The following is a 22,892-nucleotide window of genomic DNA, read 5'->3' on the forward strand; positions in this document are numbered from 1 at the left end:
CTACCATGTTAGCTTAGTGATAAGACTACGCATTCCAAATTGCGTTAAAGTTTGGGTTACGTTGTCACCATAGTAACCGAAGTCCGTCATAAATGGAGAACCCCTTGTATTTGTAGTCGTGTCATCAGTCAGGGATTCAGTCAGAGCTCAGTTTGAAAGCGGTCAAGCGGAGATGCACAATAGTCTGAACATGTCTCGACCTCCGCAAAGTCCAGGGTAGGGGGTCAAGTACAAGAGTCAAAGGTGATGTCTGGCCCACAGGGATGGATTCCAGGTAAAGAGGAAGCACCCCCACCCCCACCTCCCCACTCCCAAAAAGATTGTGTATCAACGGGAAGTGACCCTTCGAGCAAACGCAAAAAAAACATTCACCCCAGTTATTTGCTTTCCTTTCATGTTCAACCACATCACGTTAGTGATAATATCAGGTGGCGGGATGGCAAGGGGTTCTATTGTTTGTGACACTTTAAAAAGAGAAACCGTACGTGTGTCTCTACGCGACTAAAGGTAAAAATTCGGTAATCCACATCTTAATCTTGTGCCGTGCTCGGTGCGGCTTAAAGAAAGCGATACTCCTGTGACTACTTTAGGCAGATGATTGTGTTACCTTTACAATTCGGCTTCTCCTCCTTCCTGTTTTGTACTCGTGGAATGCCTGATAGAAGTATCCCCACAGCGGCCTTCCACCTGCTGAGGCGAGGACAGGGCCGCGGTCCCCGGGTCAGAAGGGAAATGGCAGTCCACTGGGAATCGGAATTAAAAAGGTAACTTGTAAGCGTAAAGAAAAATACAAATTACAATGTTAAAGTACTAGCCGTAAACGACTTCAATGCAAACCCTGTAACATTGAGTTGTACGCTGTTATGTACAGGACATGTTTCACGCTACCGTCAAACAATAGTCGGCATTCATTTGCAAAGGCTTGAGCTGTGTATGTCAGCGCACTGCTACATATTTCTTTTCTACCTTTAAATTGTGTTTCGGTCTGTCCAGGAGGGGAGGCAATTTATCTGTCATGGCCTCCAAAAGAGGCACCCCCCCCTGCCTTTTAGAGTATTATACTGACAGCAGCGTTATTAGCCACAAGAGAAAGCAGCCGCCGCATGAATTTGGCCACTGTTCACCTCCGAGGCTTAGCCAAACCTCTTTTTACAATAGCGCCGATGGTCCTGAGATTTTCCTTTCAGTTATTAATTTGATAAATATATTAATTATGACCCAGGGATGACAGTCCAATCAGATTGTCAGGCGCCCTGTCACGGGGCCTCCAACCCCCACTTTGGTGATAAGTTCTCAAGTTTCCAGAGCTGTCATCCAGAGGGCTTTGACTTTCTTATCAACGCTGGGCCCAGTCCCAGGATAATTTCCTGTGTGTCATAATTAAATGGTGGCTCTCTGATCGTGAGTGTCTCCCAGTTAAAATCTGGAATCTCTTGACATCCGTCTTTGTGGAGATACGTTAGGCTAGGGCTATTTTAATGACGGTTTTAAATGAGAAGGTTATGATTGCGTTATTGGTCTCTGGTTGTGTGCATATATTTTCGTCAATTCATTATATATATATATTTTTTTTTTTACTGCTTATCCTTTTCAGGGTCACGGATGAATTGGAGCCATCCCAGCTCTCTTTGAACTGGTCGACAGTCAGTCGCAAGTTTGCTTATTTGAGAAAAATTAATGGAACCAATATGTTGGGTCATATTTCGTATTTTAGCACCCCATTTTAAAACTATAAATCAAATATACATATGCCCATACTCCAGATACTTGACTTATCTAAGAACAAACTTGTTTTCTTTTCAAATTCTAAATTTCAAATAGTATTGCCACAAATGACTGATTATAGAGAATGTTTTCAAATGATGATGCTATTCAACAGGCATCTTAATGCAATAAAGTAGCTGTACTAAATTGATTTTGAAAATGGTCCACTGGCCTGTACCAAGACAGACATATTTACAATCAATTTTGTGTATTAGATATGACGGGAAACCTTTCACAGCCCGGGTGGACTAAAGGCAAAAAAATACATGAATAAATCACTTTTCCAGAGACTCAATTTTCTGCATTTTCGACAGGTCCGCGGCTATTGCAAATTCTTTTAAAAAAAAAAAAAAAAGTTTAATACACATTTGGGTCTTCGTGTGCCAGAATTTTTTTTTTTCCAGACACATCAGGGGACCCCACCCAGACCCAGAAACAATACAAAGTTGCATTTCTCCTGGGGAGAGCCCAAAAATGTATTTAAAATGTCTTGCCGCTTTTTACCCATTTTTTAAATGTTTGTTGTCCTTATTTGATCTATGTTGAAATGTGTTAATATGTTTAAAAAAATAAAAATAAAACAGACATTGGGGCTAATGTGAAAGGGCTACTATTTAACTCTGCCAGCCAATTAAATCAGTCGCACCTTACTGGCTGGAATCACAAATATTTACATTATTTTTTTTTTTTTTTTTTAAAAAGGCCACTTTTTGCCATTTCTGAGTCCAGCTGTATTTAAAACAGAAGTGATAACTTTCTACTCATGTCAAGAGTAGCGGAAAGCCTGGGAAAAGACTGTAGACCCATTGTGTCTCTGTCATATCATTCTCCATTTTCTGGCCTCAAGAATGAAAAATATTCAAGTGTCTTTGATATGCCAGATCTTGTTGAAGGTCTTTGACTAATTCAATATATTTCTGGTTTATTGGACATTCACAGTCAACCTGAGAAATGGTCGTTTGTTTGTACGGTATATGCTGCATGGTCAGGGTGCTGGCCAACAACTGCAGCACGACCAAACCCAAGAATTTTGCTGAGCTGGATGGAGAGCGTTGACAGCAGCTTCTATCTGCCAATCTCCCTATGGATATTGTTGCGGTACTGGTGAACAGACAGCCAGGGTTTGTGCGCTGACAGACATAGTCTGTCAGCAGCTTATCATTTCCAATTAAACCCTTTCATCTCAACGTACAGTCAAATCCTTGGCAAGCCCCCCCCCCAAAAAATGACCTGAACAACCTGTTATTAGTCGTTTTCAACAGGTCCCCATCTTTTCAACCTCTGCCCTGTAACAGGAGGGTGCGGACAATCGTTTCAGGTCTTAAGGTTCTTCAACTATCAGTCGTCGACGGTGGTCACGTTGTGTTTAGAGATAAACTTGAAAAATTGCTTGGCTGTCCACTACAACACATGTTCCTGCACAAGGGTCTTTCTGTCCACGCTGTGTTCTGGCCGGGCATGTGCTGAATGGTGCTGCTCCTATGCGCTCATTGATGCCCTCTACGCATGAGACACGAAGGAATGCGTTCAGACCCGAGCGGCCTCACGTCGTCTCATTTCCTCTAATAAGGTGGCCCCTGAGGCATCCGGATGGACCAACAGATTAACCTCAGCATCATCGAGTCAACGCTGTGGACTGATGTGTGCAAGAGCAAGCATACCTACATTTTGACCATGCAGCACTAGCAAATGACTGATAGGTTGTGTAATTTACTTACATACAATGCAATATTTTTCCCCAAAACAGACATAACAAAGCGGATCTTTGAATAAGCATGAGGTGTGCCAGAAAGGTTCCAGGACTGGTATCACCCTGAAGCCACAAGTTGTTCTGCCACAACTCTCGCCTGTTCTGCAGACATACTGTCTGATCATCTGGATTACATTGAAGGGGAAAACTCCGAGTTGGGGTTTGAAATAGGGCTGTGGGGAAAAAAATTAAAATAATCAACTAAGCAAAAATGTCTGCCTCCAGGCAATAAAAAAACTAAAAGCATATTTGTGCCACCCAGAATCAATTTGCATCATTTAACCACTGTCCAGGTTGCAGATGGACGCACTGGAGGGCCCATGACAAATATTGCCAAAAACGACAGAAGAGTCTATAAGTGATTTTTAGGACATGTTTCAATGTGCAATTTACATACAACATGATATATTTGTGAGCTGAATAGTAGTTAGCAGTTTTTCTTACCTACAATGGTAATCGCTACCACCATACAGTCAGTGCCAACATAATCAGTTTAAGGATAGAAGTCCAGCCCTCATAAATGAGAATAAAATAAATAGGATAATTGATTCTAAAAAATAGTTTTAAATATACTGCATCTTTTGTGACTCCATTTGTGGAATTTTCTCTGACACACCTTGTATATGCAAAGAGAAAATAAATCTTACGTAGGTATTCGCGTCTTGGTAGATTGCAATCAAGTGGATTTGACCAACAACAATACAGTTTACAGTTGTTGGAAAAGAGTTACAAGCATTGTGGCGCCCTCTTCAGGTGAACGCGTGGGCTACACGCACACCTGCAGATGGTATTCCACTGTTTTGGCCTTGCCACAGTCTTCATCTAGCTTTACAAAGGTTTTAATTGCAATTCAATTCACAATTTCCGCCTTTAGATCTACCGAAATGTAGCCACTCTAAACTTCCTACTCAAAGACACCAAAACCCATTTTCAGATTGACTGCCTTTCCATCTGTTTAATCTGATTTTAATCGGGACATAATACATTATTCTGGGCGGTGGGAGTGCAGCGGACCGTTTTTATAAGATAGCGAGCTTGCACTTTGAAAATGAACAGTGTTACCGGACCACCTGTATGAGCGGTAAAGGAACACCTTTAGAAACACGAGGATAATCCTGTGGGTTTGAATGGTTGTGAAACGCTATGACAGATTAGGTGAAGAGCGCATTTGATTAACGGGAAAAAGAAGTCAATTGGCCATGGAGCGTGAAGTGGCACACAAGGCTTCTTTTATATCACTGAGCTGCTCGCTCAGTCTGGGAGAACTCCGCAAGTATTTCGTGGCCATACACACATGAAAGATTTGAAAAACAGATGTTCAAACAGAGCAAGTAGTACAAGATTTCATGCTTTTACTTAAATGCGGCACTTAGCCCAACCTCTGAAAATGTTGAAACCTTTCTCGCCACATCCCTCTTTGTTGCACGTCTGCAGGTAAAGGTCATCTCGGCCAGGTGCTTGCCCTCCACTTGACTCCCATCCAACACACAGATTTTGCGTTGACCCGGTGTCGTCTATGCGTGAACAAATCCCCCAAAACAGCTTAAAGGTGGCAAAACAAAAAGATGGGCAGTATTAAACACTCATGTAGACTTTGTTTATCAACGACTCTTTAGATTAAACCAAGCCAAGGTTTGGGTTTGATCAAGTGCTTTACCAGACTTCTGACTAAAAGGAACATTTCGAAATTGCTTGATTCTTATTTTTGGAAAATAATATATGTTTCCAATTCATTTTAGATGGCCAGACTTCCCAAAAGCAAATGGATAGAGGACCACTCTATTTGTGGCGTAGAAGATTGACGGATGGGTAGTAGCTTCTAGACGCAGGTAAATCAACACTTAAAATCCACACGATCGCCATAATTCTTAATTAACAAATCATTCATTTGTCCTTATGCCCGCCATTAATACAGAGGGCAACTTTACTCATGCTGAAGAGCACACAATTATCAAAACATTCCAACGTCAAAATGTTCAGCTCATTCCGCAAATTTCCTGTGATGTCGTAATTCCACATTTCCCACAAGAAAAAAAAAAAACATTTCAAATGAATGCAGGAATTGAAACTAATTAAGCATTTTTCAACTGATTCAAATCAGTCTCACTTCGAAATGTTCATTTCAATTTTTTTCCCCCCCAAAGAAAATTCACAAATGAAGAGACATTTTACAACTTTCCCTCAACCCTATAATTCAGCTCTTGTTCCTTTATAAAAGGTTTCACCTTCTACAATTCTTATTTATCCTACAACATTTCAGTTCACTCCACAATAGTTCTACTTCATGTCGCTATTGCAACTATTTTAACAGCTTTTCCATTTCTACATCAAAGGTTGCCATGCCAATTTCGGAAGGTACTTAGGGAGTAAGAAGATTAAGTGCTGAACAAAATAAACACTGACTTTTGTTTGTTTGTTTGGGACTCTTGACCTCGACCCTCCGGACTGAAATATGTTAACCATGCGGAGATCATAGCTGCATTAACCACTTTTTGACCTTGACAACTTCACTTCTCGTGCAATCACATGCACTTGATTACTGCTTAGCTCAATATTAAACCAAATAAGAGTTGTGCCGAGGTTTGGAAGGAAGGTACAGTATATTGATACACCTTTTATGTATTTTAATGACTCAAGATAGCAGAGAATCCACAATGGCCGCTAATCCCCAGTGCATAGCCAGAGGCCGCACAAAGCAGCATAAGCTCCCCTGACGTTCCTGCTATCACCTGCCTATTTTATGCCATGCCGTCCCTTTGGCGCGTTCTTTCCATCCGCTAATCCTCTTTAAGGCCATTACCTGCTAATATGTCCATTCAGGAGGCTATCTTTTGCCTGCCATCGGCAGTACGCTAAACATCCCATTAAAAGGAGGAAGGCAAATGGGGTCGGGTATTGTGGTTTTGACCCCAAATACCATGCAGATGAAGGGCCGAGTGAGCGGTGGAGGCCTTTGGAGCTCATAGATGGTTGGCCTTGAATTAAATCATAAACCTCAAGGTTCATGTCATCTATGAGAGCAGAAAGCAAATCAAGTTTAAAAAAAAAACAAAAATAAATTGGAAAAAAAGAAAAACAAAATGTTTTTAAATTCAATATTGGGTCAGAAAGAGTATTACTGGAGTACTAGGGTGGGAAATGAAACTAAGAATAAAAGAGCACTTAGGAAAATAAAAGTGGAAACTATAATAAAGTTGTGATACTAACAAAATAAAGTCATAATATTACAAGAAAAATATTTTCCAAGAATAAAACCTGGGAAAAGAAAATGTAATATTACAAGGAAAACATTTCTAAATTTGAAAAGACAAAATTACAAGAATACAGTCAAGGAATTTTTTTTTTTTTTTTCATAATTCTAAACAAACAAACAAAAATGAATCAGAATATTTCATTTGCTCATACAGTTATAAGTTGTAATTTTACTAGAATAAAGGCATGACTAAAGGTCATTTTAGGAAAAAGTGAAAATATTGCAAGGTCGAAATATTACAAGAAAAAGTCCCGATTTTATAAAAATGAAGTCAAGATTATTACAGGCAGGCTTAATTTTATGAGAATAAAGTTGGAAAATTAATTACAAGGGAAAAAAAGTCTTGATTTTAAAGGAAAAAGACTTCCATTCATAGTTTTGCATAGAAAAAGGTCAAAATAGTCATATGGAAAAACAAGTAATTTCTGACAGATACAGTCCGACTATTGCAAGGTGGGAATTTTATCGGTCATGATTCATAAGAATAAAGTAATAAAATTACAAGAATTTTTTTACATCATAATATTACACCCAAAAAGTACAACAATTTTAAAAGAACAAAGTTGCATTACGAGAGACGATTTCTCGAGGACATTACGCGTATTACAAACTTGATGATGTGGGCTGTGCAAAGTAGAACAAGCAAAATGACTCACAACCTTCACGAATATGGCGTAGAAAATAATAAATAATAATAAATCTAAGGTGAAGGGGTTGCCCCCTGACCAACAAAGTTGACTTGTTATGTGGCCTGGAGGCAGAGCAGTTGCTCATTTCACTGCTCATGGCTGACCCTGACGTCACTTGAATGTGTGCTGAAAGCTTCCACAGCACAACACCAGTGACTGCTTTCGGACCAAAAGAAGAGAGAGCGACCGCTTTCTTGTCTTGTGCTTCAAATAAACAAAGCCTTACTGTACTGGTTCTTTCAATCCTGTCCACTAGAGGGCGTCACCGGATCAAAAGTATTCAGCTGCTGACTTGAAGCATCATCTCCATTTCTATTATTTCTGTGGAAATTGGTGCAAGTTAATGCTGGGGGGTAAAACAATGTCATTGGATTACAAAATGGATTACAATCGAAAATGACGAGAGAATTATGTACATTTCAAAATATCCCCCCCCCCAAATATAAAAGTGCAAATTCAACATCCTGACATTTGAACACAAGTGTTTATATCCGCTTCATTTAGTTTCACAGTTAAAACTAGGGATGCACCAAAATGAAAATTCTTAGCTGAAACTGAAAACAGAAAATGTGGAAACCAAAGCAGAAAACCAAAACACCGAGAGAAATTATACCAATTATTGGTACAATTGCGTTTATGGCTATGAGTGCAGGGCTGCCAACCTACAGAAATTCACTTGCAGAACAATTTGTCTGAATTTCCATATTCTTAAAATTATGTCAAGAACATTACCGTGGGAGAGTTGTTGCAGTATATTATCCATCCATCCATTTTCTGAGCCGCTTCTCCTCACTAGGGTCGCGGGCGTGCTGGAGCCTATCCTAGCTATCATCGGGCAGGAGGCGGGGTACACCCTGAACTGGTTGCCAGCCAATCGCAGGACACATACAAACAAACAACCATTCGCACTCACATTCGCACCTACGGGCAATTTAGAGTCTCCAATTCATGCATGTTTTTGGGATGTGGGAGGAAACCGCAGTGCCCGGAGAAAACCCATGCAGGCACGGGGAGAACATGCAAACTCCACACAGGTGGGGCCGGGGATTGAACCCGGGTCCTCAGAACTGTGAGGCTGTCGCTCTAACCAGTCGGCCACCGTGCCGCCGCAGTATATTATGTAAAGGATAAAAAATAATTCTGCATGTTTCAATTCTGCAACATAATCGTTACTCTATAATCGTAATCGTTAATCAATTATGGCTTCAATATTTCTTATTTTAATACTGGATCAATTTTGCTTCAGAAGCAGTTTCAGCGTAAATCAAAGTACATGAGATTTCAATGTGCCATCGTCAAAAATATTTAAGTCTATGGATTAAATGGCCTTTAGCGATTCTGTTTTCAACTGTCGCAAAGAAAGAAAGTCTATTAAATCAGGTTAATCAGCTCTCAAAAGTCCAAATTAAGAAAATCTGCATTATATTTTGCAAACAAACATAACATTGCTGATCGACTGGATTGGATAGGTTATGCACGGACATTTGTTTAGGTTTCCATTTTTGTGCAATACTTGGAAAAAAAATTCTTCGCTTGCATGCCATTTCCTGTATGATCCACTATTGCTGTTGAAACGATGCAAATTTCCCCATTGTGGAACTGATCAAGGTTATCTTACATTAATAATCAGTATTATACACGTAACCTTATAGGCCCCTGTTCTCAGGTGACGTACGCGGTGATTAGTGACTTATGCTGCTTTGACACCGGACGGGGAACGAACCTTTGCCTGCGCGGTTCCGCATCGTGTTTAGCTAGCTAGCTGTATCTCATAGGTAGCTGGGGCGGGGCAAACTAGCGTGTGCCAAGCATTGCCATGATAGCACCAGTTTGTTTGTTTGTTTGTTTACATTATAGTGTACACAACTGCGCTAGCCACAGTTTTTGCTCGAGTCATCACAACATCCTGTTCTGGCCGAGTTGCTTCAGTGACAAAAGTATTTCGCTCGAAAAACGAGAATGCACTTTTGAGCCATTTCAGGCCCCAAATTTTCTGTGTAGTAGGCATAATATATAAACCATATAGTTTTCCAAATGTTTTGCTTCCACGACTTTTGGGGTGTTTGACATTGGAGATTCTACTGTAATATGAGCAAACAAGACCTGCCGTTACATTTTCTTATTCCTTGCCAAAAACAAATTTAATGGAGTTACATAAATGCACTTTCGACTGGCGTTGGACCTTCACTGGCTGCGCATTTACAACATCCCCTCCAGAAAATAATATGCAGAAACACGCTGGCATGTTTACAAGCATAGTTGTGCATGTCACTACGCGGGCCAACATTTGAACTTATGAATCACGACATGGACAAGCACACGGACTGCGTACGTATGCATGTATATACGCGCACGTAAAGTTCAGCCTACAGACGTGAGAAATCCGCACAAGCAATCACTAAGGCACAAATAATAATAAGAGACGACAGCCAGTTGGGTCTGCCACCAGGCATGTTTTCATTGAGCCACGGGCGTGAGTCATCCATGGCCGCTCGCTCTCTGCTAATGCGTTTGTTTTGGTCCAACACACAAGGACATGTCGCTGACTAACTTGTTCCTCTTTCCTAGACGGTAATTTACATTTCTGTCTTTTTAGAAACAGCCATCGTAATACAGATTATTTCGCACACACTAATATACTTGCGAAGCTACAACTGAAAATCCTTCTTGCAGATAAACCACAATGAATCATGCACATTTAGTACTACAACTACTGCAGTATTTATACACCTTTTCCAAAGCCAAATTCAAACACTTCTAGGATTTTCCAGCAAATGAAATACATCTTAATGTAATTATTCAAACAGAAACTGTTACCAGAGTAGTTTAAAATAAAATCCATGTTCAAATAAGTACTGGAAGTTTGCTACAAATTGTATTTTAATAGTAATATGAACAACAATAATACCTGAACCATTTAACCATGTGCACATGACATTATAGGACACTATGGAACCATATGGGGCATTATGGGATGGAAGGGGACAGAATAGGGACACATAACAAAATAGGACATAATATGCGACAGTATAGGACAAAATGGTAATAAGGGACTTTAGGGGACAGCACAGGACATGGGCCAAAAATGGTGCATCATGGGACATAACAGGGGACATGAAAGAACACTGTGGAACAAATGAGACATGATTAGAGGTGTCGATTGATTGACAACGAATCAATCATATTAATCGACAACTATTTTGATAATCGAGTTTAAGAGTAAATATTCTCTGATTTCTGTAGTCCTCCATGAAAGCAGACTGATTGTGTTGAAGCAAACCTAAGGCATTTGGAAACATCCGCTTGGACTTCGGAAAACAACATTCAACATTTGTGCTCATATGTTACAGACCAAACCACTAACTGAATCATAATACATTTATGGGAAATATATATATATATATATATATATATATATATATATATATATATATATATATATATATATATATATATATATATAGTCAGTTGACTCTGTTACGAAAATAATCGTTATTTGCCGGCGTAGTATGAATAACTGACATGTAGTTGAACTTGAAGCAGCCTCAAAAGTGTATATCATTTTCGGGGATTTCATGAACCTTCAATCAAAAACATATCAAAGCCGATTCAATATTTTTTTTTAAAAACTGTGTGCCTCAGCTTTCACATGGCTTAACTGACTCAAAGAAGACAGAAGTGAAATATTTCTCACCATTGTGACACCAGCTTAAGGTACACGGACAGAAAAATATCTTTTTTTCTCGAAGGTTGGGGTACAAGATTCAACAACACAATGCTAACGCTATGGCGACAGGCCACCTGTGGGCCGGCGAGTTAAACGACAGACGACCATGGCTATAAATTACGTCATCTTTACAAGAATTTGGTCAAATAGTTTCCAACAGGAACAAATGAAGACTACAGGAGGAGCATTGTAGCAGCTTGACTAACCGGTGTATCTACATGGCGGCCATGTTGGGGAGGTCGACATTCACATCAAAAGGCAATGCGTGGACACAAATTAAGACTTAACTTGCTCATTTATTTATTTATTTTTAAAGCTTTTTTACGAGGTTTACTTTTTTTGTAAACACAAAAGCGTGTGTCATCAATACATAACTTTTTTTTCTTCCAAAAAACACTCGAAAATATTTTTTCCTGTGAAAAGTTATTCCCAGGTCCCTTGTTGTGATTGCACGCAGTTGTGTGAAACCGTAGGCAGCACAATGTGCCCTGATCCTTGTTCTTTCGGCTTTCTCTCTGTCCACACACAATGGAATGCGCTGATGACTTTGACCTTTCTAGCTTTGCGTTGCCGGAGACACGCGGATTGGTACTGGTGTTCCCAGCTGGACTCCCCCTGCTCCAACATTAGTCTCTAGGACACACACCGCTTCTTTAACCCGGTCGAAAAATGCAGTACTGCATCCTGGCGGGGGGGAAAAAGAATGTGGCGGCGTTAATTTGTCTCCCACTAACCCTAACTCACCCTAATCCTAACTCATTCTAAAGCGCCTTTGCTCCAACCCTAGCCCTAAACCTAACCATTACAAAGGCCGGGCAGCTAGGAAGTCCCCCAAATGCTCAGGGCCCCAGAACAGTTGTACCCCACCCTGTCTATTCCTTAAAATTCTAAAGGGCATAGAAATGGATTTTTAAAACAATTATAATTAATAAAAAGGAATTCATTAAGCATTTTCTATTGCCAATTTGTGATGAATGATAATGCACTGGTGTCTAGACAGCTGAACTATATGACTATGCAGTTATAATGAATAGACTGATTACTTTTATCTTTGCAAGTGGACAGTGTGAAATTTACCTCAGTTTAAAAAAAAAAAGATCACATGCATGCTTTTAATTTAAATCCTGGAACTAATCAGGGCCAAATGATTTTTTTTTTTTAAGAATATGAGTAATTTCAACTTGCTCTCTTTGAACACCCTAATGGGACATTCGTTTCACAATCATTTGTGACAGTGTTAAATGAGACTAATCGGTTCTCAATGAAGGATTCTAATTAAACAAGAAGATTCCATTCGGCTAATATAGTGACCATGTTCAGCAGGCCACACGTGGACACACAGTAGTCTGTAAAAACAGACCACATGCATGTTCAGTGGTCATTCTTTGCTTAAAAAAAAATAAAAACTGAAAATAGCTAGTGTTTTTTTTGGGGGGGGGGGGGGGCTCGCATGGTCTCGCTTTGACCATTTGTTCACATGATAACAGCAGGGTGACTGCGCAATACAGCGGGTGAACACATCAAAGTGATAATTTTATTGCTTTGGCCTGAATACGAAAAACAGCAAACAAACAAGACTTTCAGCGAATAATGAAGGATATGTTTCCCCAACAAGACCCGCAAATACGCGACTCTGCTAATGCCGAACCACAAATATGCGAGGTTCACTGTATATATTGTGATGCCTTAACCATGCATTGTTCTCCATTAATGCCTTTCATACATCTCTCAGCTACAGAAATAACACATTTCTACTTTGGACTGCTGTCACGCAAGGGGCCAGGAGAAGACCATGTGAGCATCTCACGATGGGTGCAATGGGATGTTCCTTATGAAACAAACCGTACAGTATGCAGAGATCTTAAGCGAAGTTGGTCGCCATGGCCACATGTGCTCGGGTGTTGCTGGCAAACGCCCACACAAGCTATCACATTGTTTTTACGTCACGAGCCTGTGAAAACACACCATGTCCCCCACCACCATGCCTCACACACACACACCTCAACTACTATACGCGCACTATACTGCCAATGCCAAAGGCTGCGCCACCAACGCAGTCGCTGGAGAAGTCTAGGATAAATTTAAAGTGACACTTGAGACAACATTAATGGGGTCTGTCCCACTGAGATGTGTTGAGGCATTTTAACCCTTTATGACACTAGGAACCATATTTGGGAAGCGCAGGGGGGAGAGAAAGACTACATTTATTAAGAAATATGATGCAACAATGAGTTTTTGTACTTTTTTTTAATAACATTTCCTCTGAGGTTTCTGATTTTAGATGTGCCGAGCCAGACCAAAAATCGCCCAATGTGGCCCACATAAAGCGTAAACATAGCATAGAGTATAAACTGTAGCTAGAGTAGCAACACGCGATTTCTCCTTAGGAACGGATATTTAAACACAGACGAAGCCGCAACGAATGTAGACAGACAAAATAACAATACTCAGGAATATACAAGTCTTAATTATCCTCAGAGGGGGGGGGGGGAAAGGCTCACCACAGCTTAGTGAGTCACTTAGTTGTGAAACTCTTCTTCAGAGCACAATGTCAATGGGCATTGAAGCATGAAATCATGATGCACATACTGTTTAATTCTTTTTATTTATTGATCCTACTATATGCGTTTATAAAGTATAATACTGTAATAATTCTATTTTTGGTTACAGGTTTTTTCTTGTGTGGATGGCATGGATTAAGGGAATTTTCATTCATTTCAGTGAAGAAAGATGAGACTTTAGAATTATGAATGTGCTCATAAAAAAACTTGCAAGAGCAGTGCTTTTTACTGTAATAAATGTAATATTGGCAATGATACACTGCCACAGTAATGATTATCATGTTTAAAATGTTATCCCAAGGTTACAAAATACAAATTAAAATCAGTTTATTAAACATTCAAGAATATTTGCATTTATTGTTTTTCTTTCACCATTTACTCCATTTTATAGCTTAATTTTGAATTATTCAATTTCAACATATTTTGTTTTTCACTCAATATTCAAATATTTGCATTAGGCATTTTTTTTTCATATTGCACTGTATTATTTCATTGCTTGCAGAAAATTTTAGCATAGGACCATTTCATCTGTGTACAGTGTAATCATCATTCGTTGTACAACAGCAAAAAAAAAGAGCGTTATTTAAACCATTATTCTGGTGGGGGGGGGGGATAAAATAAAAATAGTCAGAAAAGTACAGCTCGATCGATCACTACTGTGTTCGTGATTGGGTGACATCAGCCTGCAGCCACGCAATCGTGCGTCTGCCCCCCCACCCTCATGAGCCAAATGGGTCTATTTTTAAACACAGAGGGATGTGCGATGACACACTCGCAGAAAGAGAAGCTTGGAGTATTTAGTTTTGGGTTTTTTCCCCGGAGGATGCTTTTTGTGTCGATGCGTATTTGCGCATGAGCCAGCGGGATCCAGTTCAAGCTCGGGTGGGGGGTAAAAAAAAAATTTAAAAATTAAAAAAAAAAAAATAGCTCATTCCTGGGAGTTTAGTAACCATGATGTGAGTATTGAGTCCATGGGAACCCAGAGCGAGGTTTGGACGACTATGGGTTCGTTTAAGGAAAGAGTGGTTGTGTGAGGAGGCAGCAGCAGCAGCAGCAGCAGCAAGCAGCAAGCAGCAAGCAGCAAGCATGCAGGCGGCGGACGTCGCGTGCGCCGCGTTGCTGCTGGCGATCATCGCGGTGTCGCTGCTGTCCAACCTCCTGGTGCTGATCTGCTTCGCGCACAACCCGGAGATCCGCAAACAAGCCCCCGCGCTCTTCATCCTCAACCTGACCTTCTGCAACCTGTTGCAGAGCGTCTCCAACATGCCCCTCACCCTGGCGGGGCTCCTCACATCGGGCCAACAGCACCGCGGAGGAGGTGCAGGTGGTGGAGGGGGTCTCTGCCAGACGGTGGGCTTCCTGGACACGTTCCTCACCACCAACTCCATGCTGACCATGGCGGCGCTCAGCATCGACCGGTGGGTGGCGGTGGTCTTCCCGCTGAGCTACCACTCCAGGGTACGACACAGAGACGCCGTGGCGGCGCTGGGCTACACCTGGGCGCACTCTCTGTGCTTCTCCGCCGCCGCCTCCTGCCGCTCCTGGGTGGGCTACCACCACCTGTACGCGTCGTGCACCCTGATCTGCGCCAAGGCCAAGGGGGCCGGGCTGCACTTCGTGGTCTTCACGTTGGCTCTGCACGGTCTCAGCTTCCTGCTGGCCCTGGTGGCCATGTGCGTGACCTACTTGAAAGTGCTCCGAGTGGCCAGGTTCCACTGTAAGCGCATCGACGTGATCACCATGCAGACGCTGCTGTTGCTGGTGGACATTCACCCCAGGTAAAGAGCACTCCGAACGGGCGACCAGAAGAAGAATGAGCTAGCGGTGCAACAACCGATTCATCGACAACTCGTCGATTAGCAGATTCATCGTCTAATTGTTTCGAGATATTGTTCAAGTTCAAATTGTCTAAATCCCTTGGAATTGCAGCCTCTCAACAGTAAATATTGTCAAATGTCTGTACACCTTCATGAAAGCAGACTTTTTACTCATCTCAAATTAAGACATTTGCAAACATTTGCTTTTACTTTGGAAAACAATAATCAACATCTTTCTGGCGTTCCAAACCAAACCATAACGGAATCAATGTTATATTATGTTCAGCCATATGCTGCACTGTCAACTTGAAATGATGTCCTGTTTTGGTAATAAAGGGATGGAAATAATAGAAGAAAAAAAAAAAGTTATTTTATCCAATTCTGCGGAAAAAAAATGAGATCGATTAAAATAATCCTTAGTTGCAGCCCTCTAACGAGTTCTTGTATCTTTCTTTTGTATAAAAGTCAGCATTAAGTCTGTAACTTGCTAAATTCCTTACTAGACAGCAGTTTACCAACCTTGACTGAGCCAAGAAAACTATTTTACATTTGAAAAATCTCACAGGACACCACCAACCCAAAAATGTAAAAAAAAAAAAATAGAGTTGCACCATAGTTTACGAGTTTAATTCCTTTCATGACCAAGCTTGTAACATTATTTACTTGTACAGTGGTGCCTTGAGATACGAGCTCATAACTCAAATCATCTTTCTCCATTGAAATGAATGAGAAGGCCATGAATCTGTTCCAGCCCTCCACCCCCTGAAAAAAAAGTAATGTTTTTAATAAGGAAAATAGCACTCCATTATGTTATATTTTATTTAAAAAAAAAAAAAAAAAAAAAAAAAAAACATGAACAACAGATGAGAAAAAAGGAACATAATATAAAACTGTGTAATGTTACAGTGGCTTACAATAATATTAAATATACTTTTAGGAATTCATTTTCTGTCAATTTTTGGTGAACACTTAGGTCTACAACACCACTGTATTTTGATTTTGGTCATGATGTTAATACTTGAAAAATTCAAAAAGTCTATTAATTTGTAGCCTCTTGTCACCAGATGTTGTCAGGCAATTAAATTTCCCATCATGCTTTGCTTCTTCCCATGATTTCCGCTTCCCTCCGCAGTGTTCGCCAGAAGTGCCTGGACGAGCAGAAGCAAAGGAGGCAACGGTCCACCAACAAGATCAGCACCTTCATCGGCACGTTCGTGGTGTGCTTCACCCCGTACGTCATCACCAGGTGAGCAGAATTGTTGTGGGCAAGATTGTCGAAATTGCTTTAGTAATAAGTTAATTCATCTAAGAGATGGATGGATTGGAGGGTTGACTCAAGGCGCTCTGCATGACCTTTGACTCAAGACTCAAAAGGTTTGGACTTTAAATATTGATTATCTGTTCTCCTTCTAAGGTGCCTGAAGTTTATTTATTAGCGTAATAAGTGAGCAAGATCGGATAGCTGCTCCCTTCGAGCCTTTTTTTGAGATAGCATGAAATTTGATCAACCAGAATAATAATAATAACATCAACAAAAAATATTGACTTGAATTTGTATTTTCATGTGAACTCATTAATTAGATTGAAAAATACTGTTGGCTGTTTAGCTTTAAGCTTTAAACACATTTCAATGTGTTAAAACACCCTTTCTTTTAAGTATGCCTGAACACTTGTTCTCACTCTCTGGCTGTCAACAAATGGGAGCCAATCGTATCACATCACTTTGAGGAAATGAAAAGAAGACTCACAGTTTTCCAAATAAGAGGCAAAGTGTGCTTTACTTTAAGCTGTTTATTTGTCATTCCCAGTTGAAATGAACTGTACAACCGACTCATACAACAAAAGAGAATTAAACATAATATATTTGCATAGCAAAATGTTCAATGAACATCTGCTAACTTAAAGGTTCCCATGCCATCGATTTTTTTTTCCAGAATATTTGATGTCCTTTTATCAATTTTACGAGATAATTTGGGTTGAAAATGCCCAGGATGCTGTGTTTTTAAGCTGATTGAATATTAATTGACAAAACTATGTCACAACAATGATGATTTCAAATCCACCTGTTTTGCAAGCCTTCTGCCGTTTGTTGCCTTTTGCAGTCAATCGACAAACTGCATGCATGTCAAACATATCAGACCATGTCACAGACTCATTTTGACCAATGTTATGCATAAAACAGTAGAAAAGAATTGGATTTTGATGTCATTGGAACTAAAATAGCAATTTATTGATGCAAAATGCCATAGATGGGCTACCGGGAATTAGCATAGATGTTACGGTAATTGTAAACCTTCAACAACTCCTACTTTAATGCACATGGAGCAGCAACACATACAGTACAAACAGAGCACACAATAATACTCATGGGACCTGTGCGAACGACTATTATTGCAGTTTAGTAAGGGACCTTCTCTGCCTCTTGCTCTTAATTACGCCGCAAAGGCATCCAGTTGATCTCAGTGCTGCCCAGCATGTTGTGGCACAGCATGGTACTACAACTCGTAAGTTTAAACTTGCCTGTATACTGTAAAACAAACTAAGATAATAAAATCTGTGATCGAGCAGGGGCGCAAATGATGAACTGCAATATAGCGGGGGGGGGGGGGGGGGGGCGGGTGTCACTATCATCACTAGAATTCCCAATGATCGATTAATCAATGATTATACCAATCCCTACTTAGAATTAGAAAGGAGCTTTACTTGGACTAAAATAGAATTTTCGAGGCTCTCCTTCTTATTGTGCTGATACTTGATCCCCGTCACGGTGAAAATAAGATTTCACTTTCGTCGGCCATCGATCCCGTCGGTACGCTTAATCCTCGTCGGCGAGATGAGATTCGGCCGGGAGGACGGAGGAAGCAAATGAGTCAGCGCCGCTATCGGTAGCTCTCATTAGTATTTGGCCACGCGCATTAGTGCCGACGACCTGTCACAAGCTGTTAGATTGGGTGGGATGGAAATAGCCGCTTGGCAGAATGGAGGAGATCAGTGTAATTAAGAGGACAGATTAGCCACAAAACAATGCGCTTGCTTGTTCCTCTAACTCGAACACAATCGGACGCATTAGGACACCGGCGGGTTGACATTTGCAGATATTTTCATGACATTTCAAGGGAACGCTTGCCATGGGGAAACTCATTTGAGTCTTCCTCTCTAATTGCACCCATTCACTAGTGAGAAAACATCAAAGTGAAAATTATTCTTCACTGTACTTTGCTTGAGTATGTATCGTTTATCGTCTGTACTCGCTACTCCTCATTTAGTCAAAAATAGACTCATTACTTATCTAGATTTTTTTTTCTGCTGTTATCATGAGCTAATTTAGTAATTTTTTTTTCCCTCTGTATTTTTGTTTTCAGTTCAGTCCTAATTATCCAGTCAGAATGTACCTACGTCGAGTGATGTTTCTTTCTTCTTAGTACAAGCATTATGGAAGTTCATTAAAAAAAAAAAGGGGGGGAAGCTATTTTAGGTGCATAATTCCCCCCCCCCCCCCACACACACACACCCTGTGCCAAGTACTCAAAACAGGTATTGTATATACAGTGGTGCCTTGAAATATAAGTTTTTGGCGATACGAGCCATTTTCTTGGCCGATTTCTTGCGCAAGTCAAAGCAAGTTAGCTTGATTTTTACCTTTTTCCCTCATCAAATTTGAATGTGCTCTTGCTCTATTCGAGGTAGAATTGTGGAGCTGTTCTCCCCGGAACACATCAACGCTCACTGGGGGGTGCTGTCCAAATGTTTGGTGTACGGCAAAGCGGCCAGCGACCCCTTCGTGTACTCGCTGCTCCGCCACCAGTACAGGAAAACCTTTGGCCTCCTGGCTCGCAAGATCCTCGGCAGGAGCCGGCGGGATTCCTTCTCCCTCGCTTTGAAGGCCAACGCCAGGAGGGACCAAGACGCCCAGCACACTGCCAACGCTACTTGTGATCACATCCAAGCGCCCGGCAGCAAGCCGTCTCTTGGCCAGTGAAGCGGAGACCACGATTGTATTTTCTCCCTACTGGAAATGTCTTGGTGTTTTGTTTCGAGGAAGCTGTGGCGGAATTTCCACCCGTGTTTATTTCTATAAACCTCTTTAAATGTTTACATTTTCATATGATCACTGTCCTCTCACTGATGAGCTATCTCCAAAAGGGTTGTGGTCTACTCATCATACGGTCTTTGCGGACTATCTGTAACCCACAGGCGCAATGTTGGTGACCCCAATTCTAAGACATGCGCAGACAGCCACAGTTTCACCTACTGGAGAAATTTAAATGCATCTCCCAACAAAGAACTAACTACCCAATGGTGGTCTTGAACCTGAGACCCTAAGACTAAGAGTGTGATGCTCTCGCAAATGAGTTCACAGGTCTTCTTTTGTGCAGAAGAGTCCTTTCTTGTTACTTCATAGAGTAAATCTGATGGGTAAAACACTTTCACCTGAAACACATCTGACAACAAAGAAACAACCACCCAATGTGGGACTTGAACCCACGACCCTGAGATTAAGAGTTTCGTGCTCTACCGACTGAGCCTCTATCATGTAAAAACATATCTCTGACTCAGAGTAAATTTGGTCAGGAACAATTTTTATTTTTATTTTTTTTAATTGAACAATTGTTTACTCGCTGGCCGGCACGGTGATCGACTGGTTAGCACGTCTGCCTCACAGTTCTGGATACCAGGGTTCGAATCCCAGGCCCGCCTGTGTGGAGTTTGCATGCCTGGGTGGCTTTTCTCCAGGCACTCCGGGTTCCTCCCACATCCCCAAAACATGCGTGGTAGGTTGATTGAAGACACTAAGTTGCCCGTAGGTGTGAATGTGAGTGCGGATGGTTGTTTGTTTATAGGGGCCCTGCGATTGGCTGGCGACCGGTTCAGGGTGTACCCCGCCTCGCGACCCTCGAGGGGATGTGTGGTAAAGAAAATGGATGGAAGGATGGATGTTTACTAGGTGCCAGACTGCTGCTTGTTGTTCGCTGTAGCTATCTTGCACACATTTCTGCGTGCAAGTCAAGACAAAAAAACAGACAAAAAAATCGTATCTTGAAAAAGTCAGAAGTCAAGTCACTCATAAGTCGATGTACCACTGTATTCTTGCAACATTACTAATGCTTTCTTGTAATTTTGCTTTTTTTCCAACGTAGCTCTAATACTGCATCTTAGTATTACATAAATATAACAGATTTCTATATGAAACAGTTTAAACAAAAAATTGAAAAAGAGTTTGGCTTTGTCATGTTCATTTCTTTTTTTAAATTCAAAACAAAAATCATTTGTGATAGTTTTTCAGATTGAAAACAAGAATTGAAGATACATGTTTTTTGTTTTTTACTGAATAGCAACAAAACTCTTAATGAATCAACAATTTGTTTTGTTGCCATTAACTGCTACAATTATGTTCCATATGTGAACAAGACAACGGCACAACTTCAACTGAAATGCATTACTGTCACTATACTGTTATTCATAGCATCTCAACTGGGCGCTTTGATTAAAATTGAAGCACAACCTCAATGGACGGATTAGACGCACTACTGTATGTGTTCAGGGGATAATGTAAAACGTGATGTCCATTGGGACAATATAGCGCCTTGTACACGCGGCAGCGAATGACGCAGGTTGATTTATTACGATGGAGCTGTCAGGCAGGAGGAGTTGTAAAGTGCCTTTTAGACAATGAACTCTCATTTAATCGAAAACCTTCGGGAACCTTTTGGTATGGTGTGACAATGTCATGCAGGTCGTGTTCGTGTCGTGGGTATTTTATTGAGTTTGAGCAGCACTAATGTGAGGTTAAAAACAGGGTAAGTAAGGTGTGTAGCAAGGATTCATCAATGTACAACGGACATTCTACCTCGGGACCAGTGAAGGATTTCAGACACTATGACGAATTAGGATGTTGACTACAAGGTGTTTAAGTGGTATCCATTTATTTATTTTCATCGAACTGTGTATGTTGTTTGCAAACTGTCAGTTTGTGTCAATAAATGCTGTGCAATGCAAACTAAATGTGTGGTAAAACGTGTACTATATGGCGGCATGTGCACACATAGACCCCAAGTGGTGCTCAACCACCCGTGCTGGATGAAAAAAGTACCCTTTTTGCAACAGCCTTTTTTCCCCTTTCATTAATCAATATTAAAAAAAATACAAATAAATTACCTCATATTCCAAATTATGTTCCACACTAAGCGTTTTGATATTTGACAGGGATTTATTTGAACCCTTGGGAAATTTTACCTTAATAACCTTAATTTATATTGACTTTAAATGGTGGCAGGTGTGTGCGGACCCCCATTTAACTTGAGTTTCAATGTGATTGCTTAATTCTGAACACAACCGCATCCCCATTTAGAAGAGTGTGTGCACCCACGTTATCTCTGTTGTTTATTTTGACTTCCTGTCATATTTTGTTTTCCAGTTGAGTTCCACAAGTTATAGAGTAACTAGTAGTCACTGTGTTGATTGTGTTAACAGAAATAAATACTTAAGTTAAATATACAATACTGTTTTTTCTTAATTTTATCAATAATTTTGGTGATGGGTGTCCTTTTTTTTGGCTTGAGCACCTGCCCCCCAAAACGTCTGTGTACGTGCCTGACTACATAGCTACAAGTATTGACAAAGACACGCCTCTTAATCCATTACAGTAGCATTGAGGTTGAGAGAGAAAAAAAAAAAAAAAAGTCACAAAAAAACTCAGTCGTAACATGCTAGACTTCAGTTCAGTGAAAGGATTAACCCTCCACTTACTTTCGGTCTTGGTTCAATTTGGCCTGACGCCCATGTAATTGACCAATAAAAATGAACATTGTTTATATTTCATTACTAACTGCATTACTTGACATTTGAGTCAACATTTAGCACTGTACATCTCACAACATTGTATATTTAAATACCACAATATGCAACAAACCATATCGTTTCAGCCAATGTTAAGTCCAGGAGCTTAATGCTAACATATAATACCAAGCACCATAGTCAGGCTAACTGAAATTCGCTTAATATTACCGTCTTCAAACAACTGCTACTTTAACACAAATGGAGCTGCAACACATACAAACAGAACACACAAAAATACTCAGGCATATATTCTCTATGCTCAGTAGGAACAACGACTTTTACTGGGGCTCAGTTGGGGACCTTGTATTTCTTCTATTCGCTAAGTGGATGGAGAAAGTTTCCATGTTTACTTTTATCCTCATCGCAAATGTTCACTTTACAAAACTCGGTGAATAACACCTTAAGTCTCCCACACTGGTTAATTAACAGTGGTTTACACCCACTGCCTCTGCTACTGCCGCTGATGTGGCAGTGGGACAAAGACTTTTAATGAA

General features: G+C 40.6%; 1 protein-coding gene and 1 long non-coding RNA gene across 2 annotated transcripts in view; one reads left to right on the top strand and one right to left on the bottom strand.

Moving 5' to 3' along the window:
- The window catches only part of LOC133485392 (uncharacterized), a 12,145-nt gene extending 744 nt beyond the window's left edge, over positions 1-11,401 (bottom strand). Inside the window, exons 1-4 of the long non-coding RNA XR_009790684.1 lie at positions 11,151-11,401; positions 7,683-7,777; positions 4,894-5,056; positions 608-743 (exon numbers count right to left, since the gene is read on the bottom strand). This is a non-coding gene — a long non-coding RNA (uncharacterized LOC133485392). The remainder of the gene's footprint in view (positions 1-607; positions 744-4,893; positions 5,057-7,682; positions 7,778-11,150) is intronic.
- A 3,245-nt stretch (positions 11,402-14,646) lies between these two features.
- LOC133486204 (G-protein coupled receptor 26-like) lies at positions 14,647-22,020 on the top strand. Its single transcript, XM_061791018.1, has 3 exons — positions 14,647-15,522; positions 16,694-16,807; positions 19,249-22,020. The coding sequence occupies exons 1-3, from the start codon at positions 14,831-14,833 to the stop codon at positions 19,538-19,540; spliced, it is 1,098 nt and encodes a 365-aa protein (XP_061647002.1). The 5' UTR covers positions 14,647-14,830; the 3' UTR covers positions 19,541-22,020.
- The last annotated feature ends 872 nt before the right edge of the window (positions 22,021-22,892 follow it).

This window comes from Phyllopteryx taeniolatus, chromosome 11 (assembly GCF_024500385.1).
Source record: "Phyllopteryx taeniolatus isolate TA_2022b chromosome 11, UOR_Ptae_1.2, whole genome shotgun sequence".
Classification (NCBI taxonomy): Eukaryota; Metazoa; Chordata; class Actinopteri; order Syngnathiformes; family Syngnathidae; genus Phyllopteryx; species Phyllopteryx taeniolatus.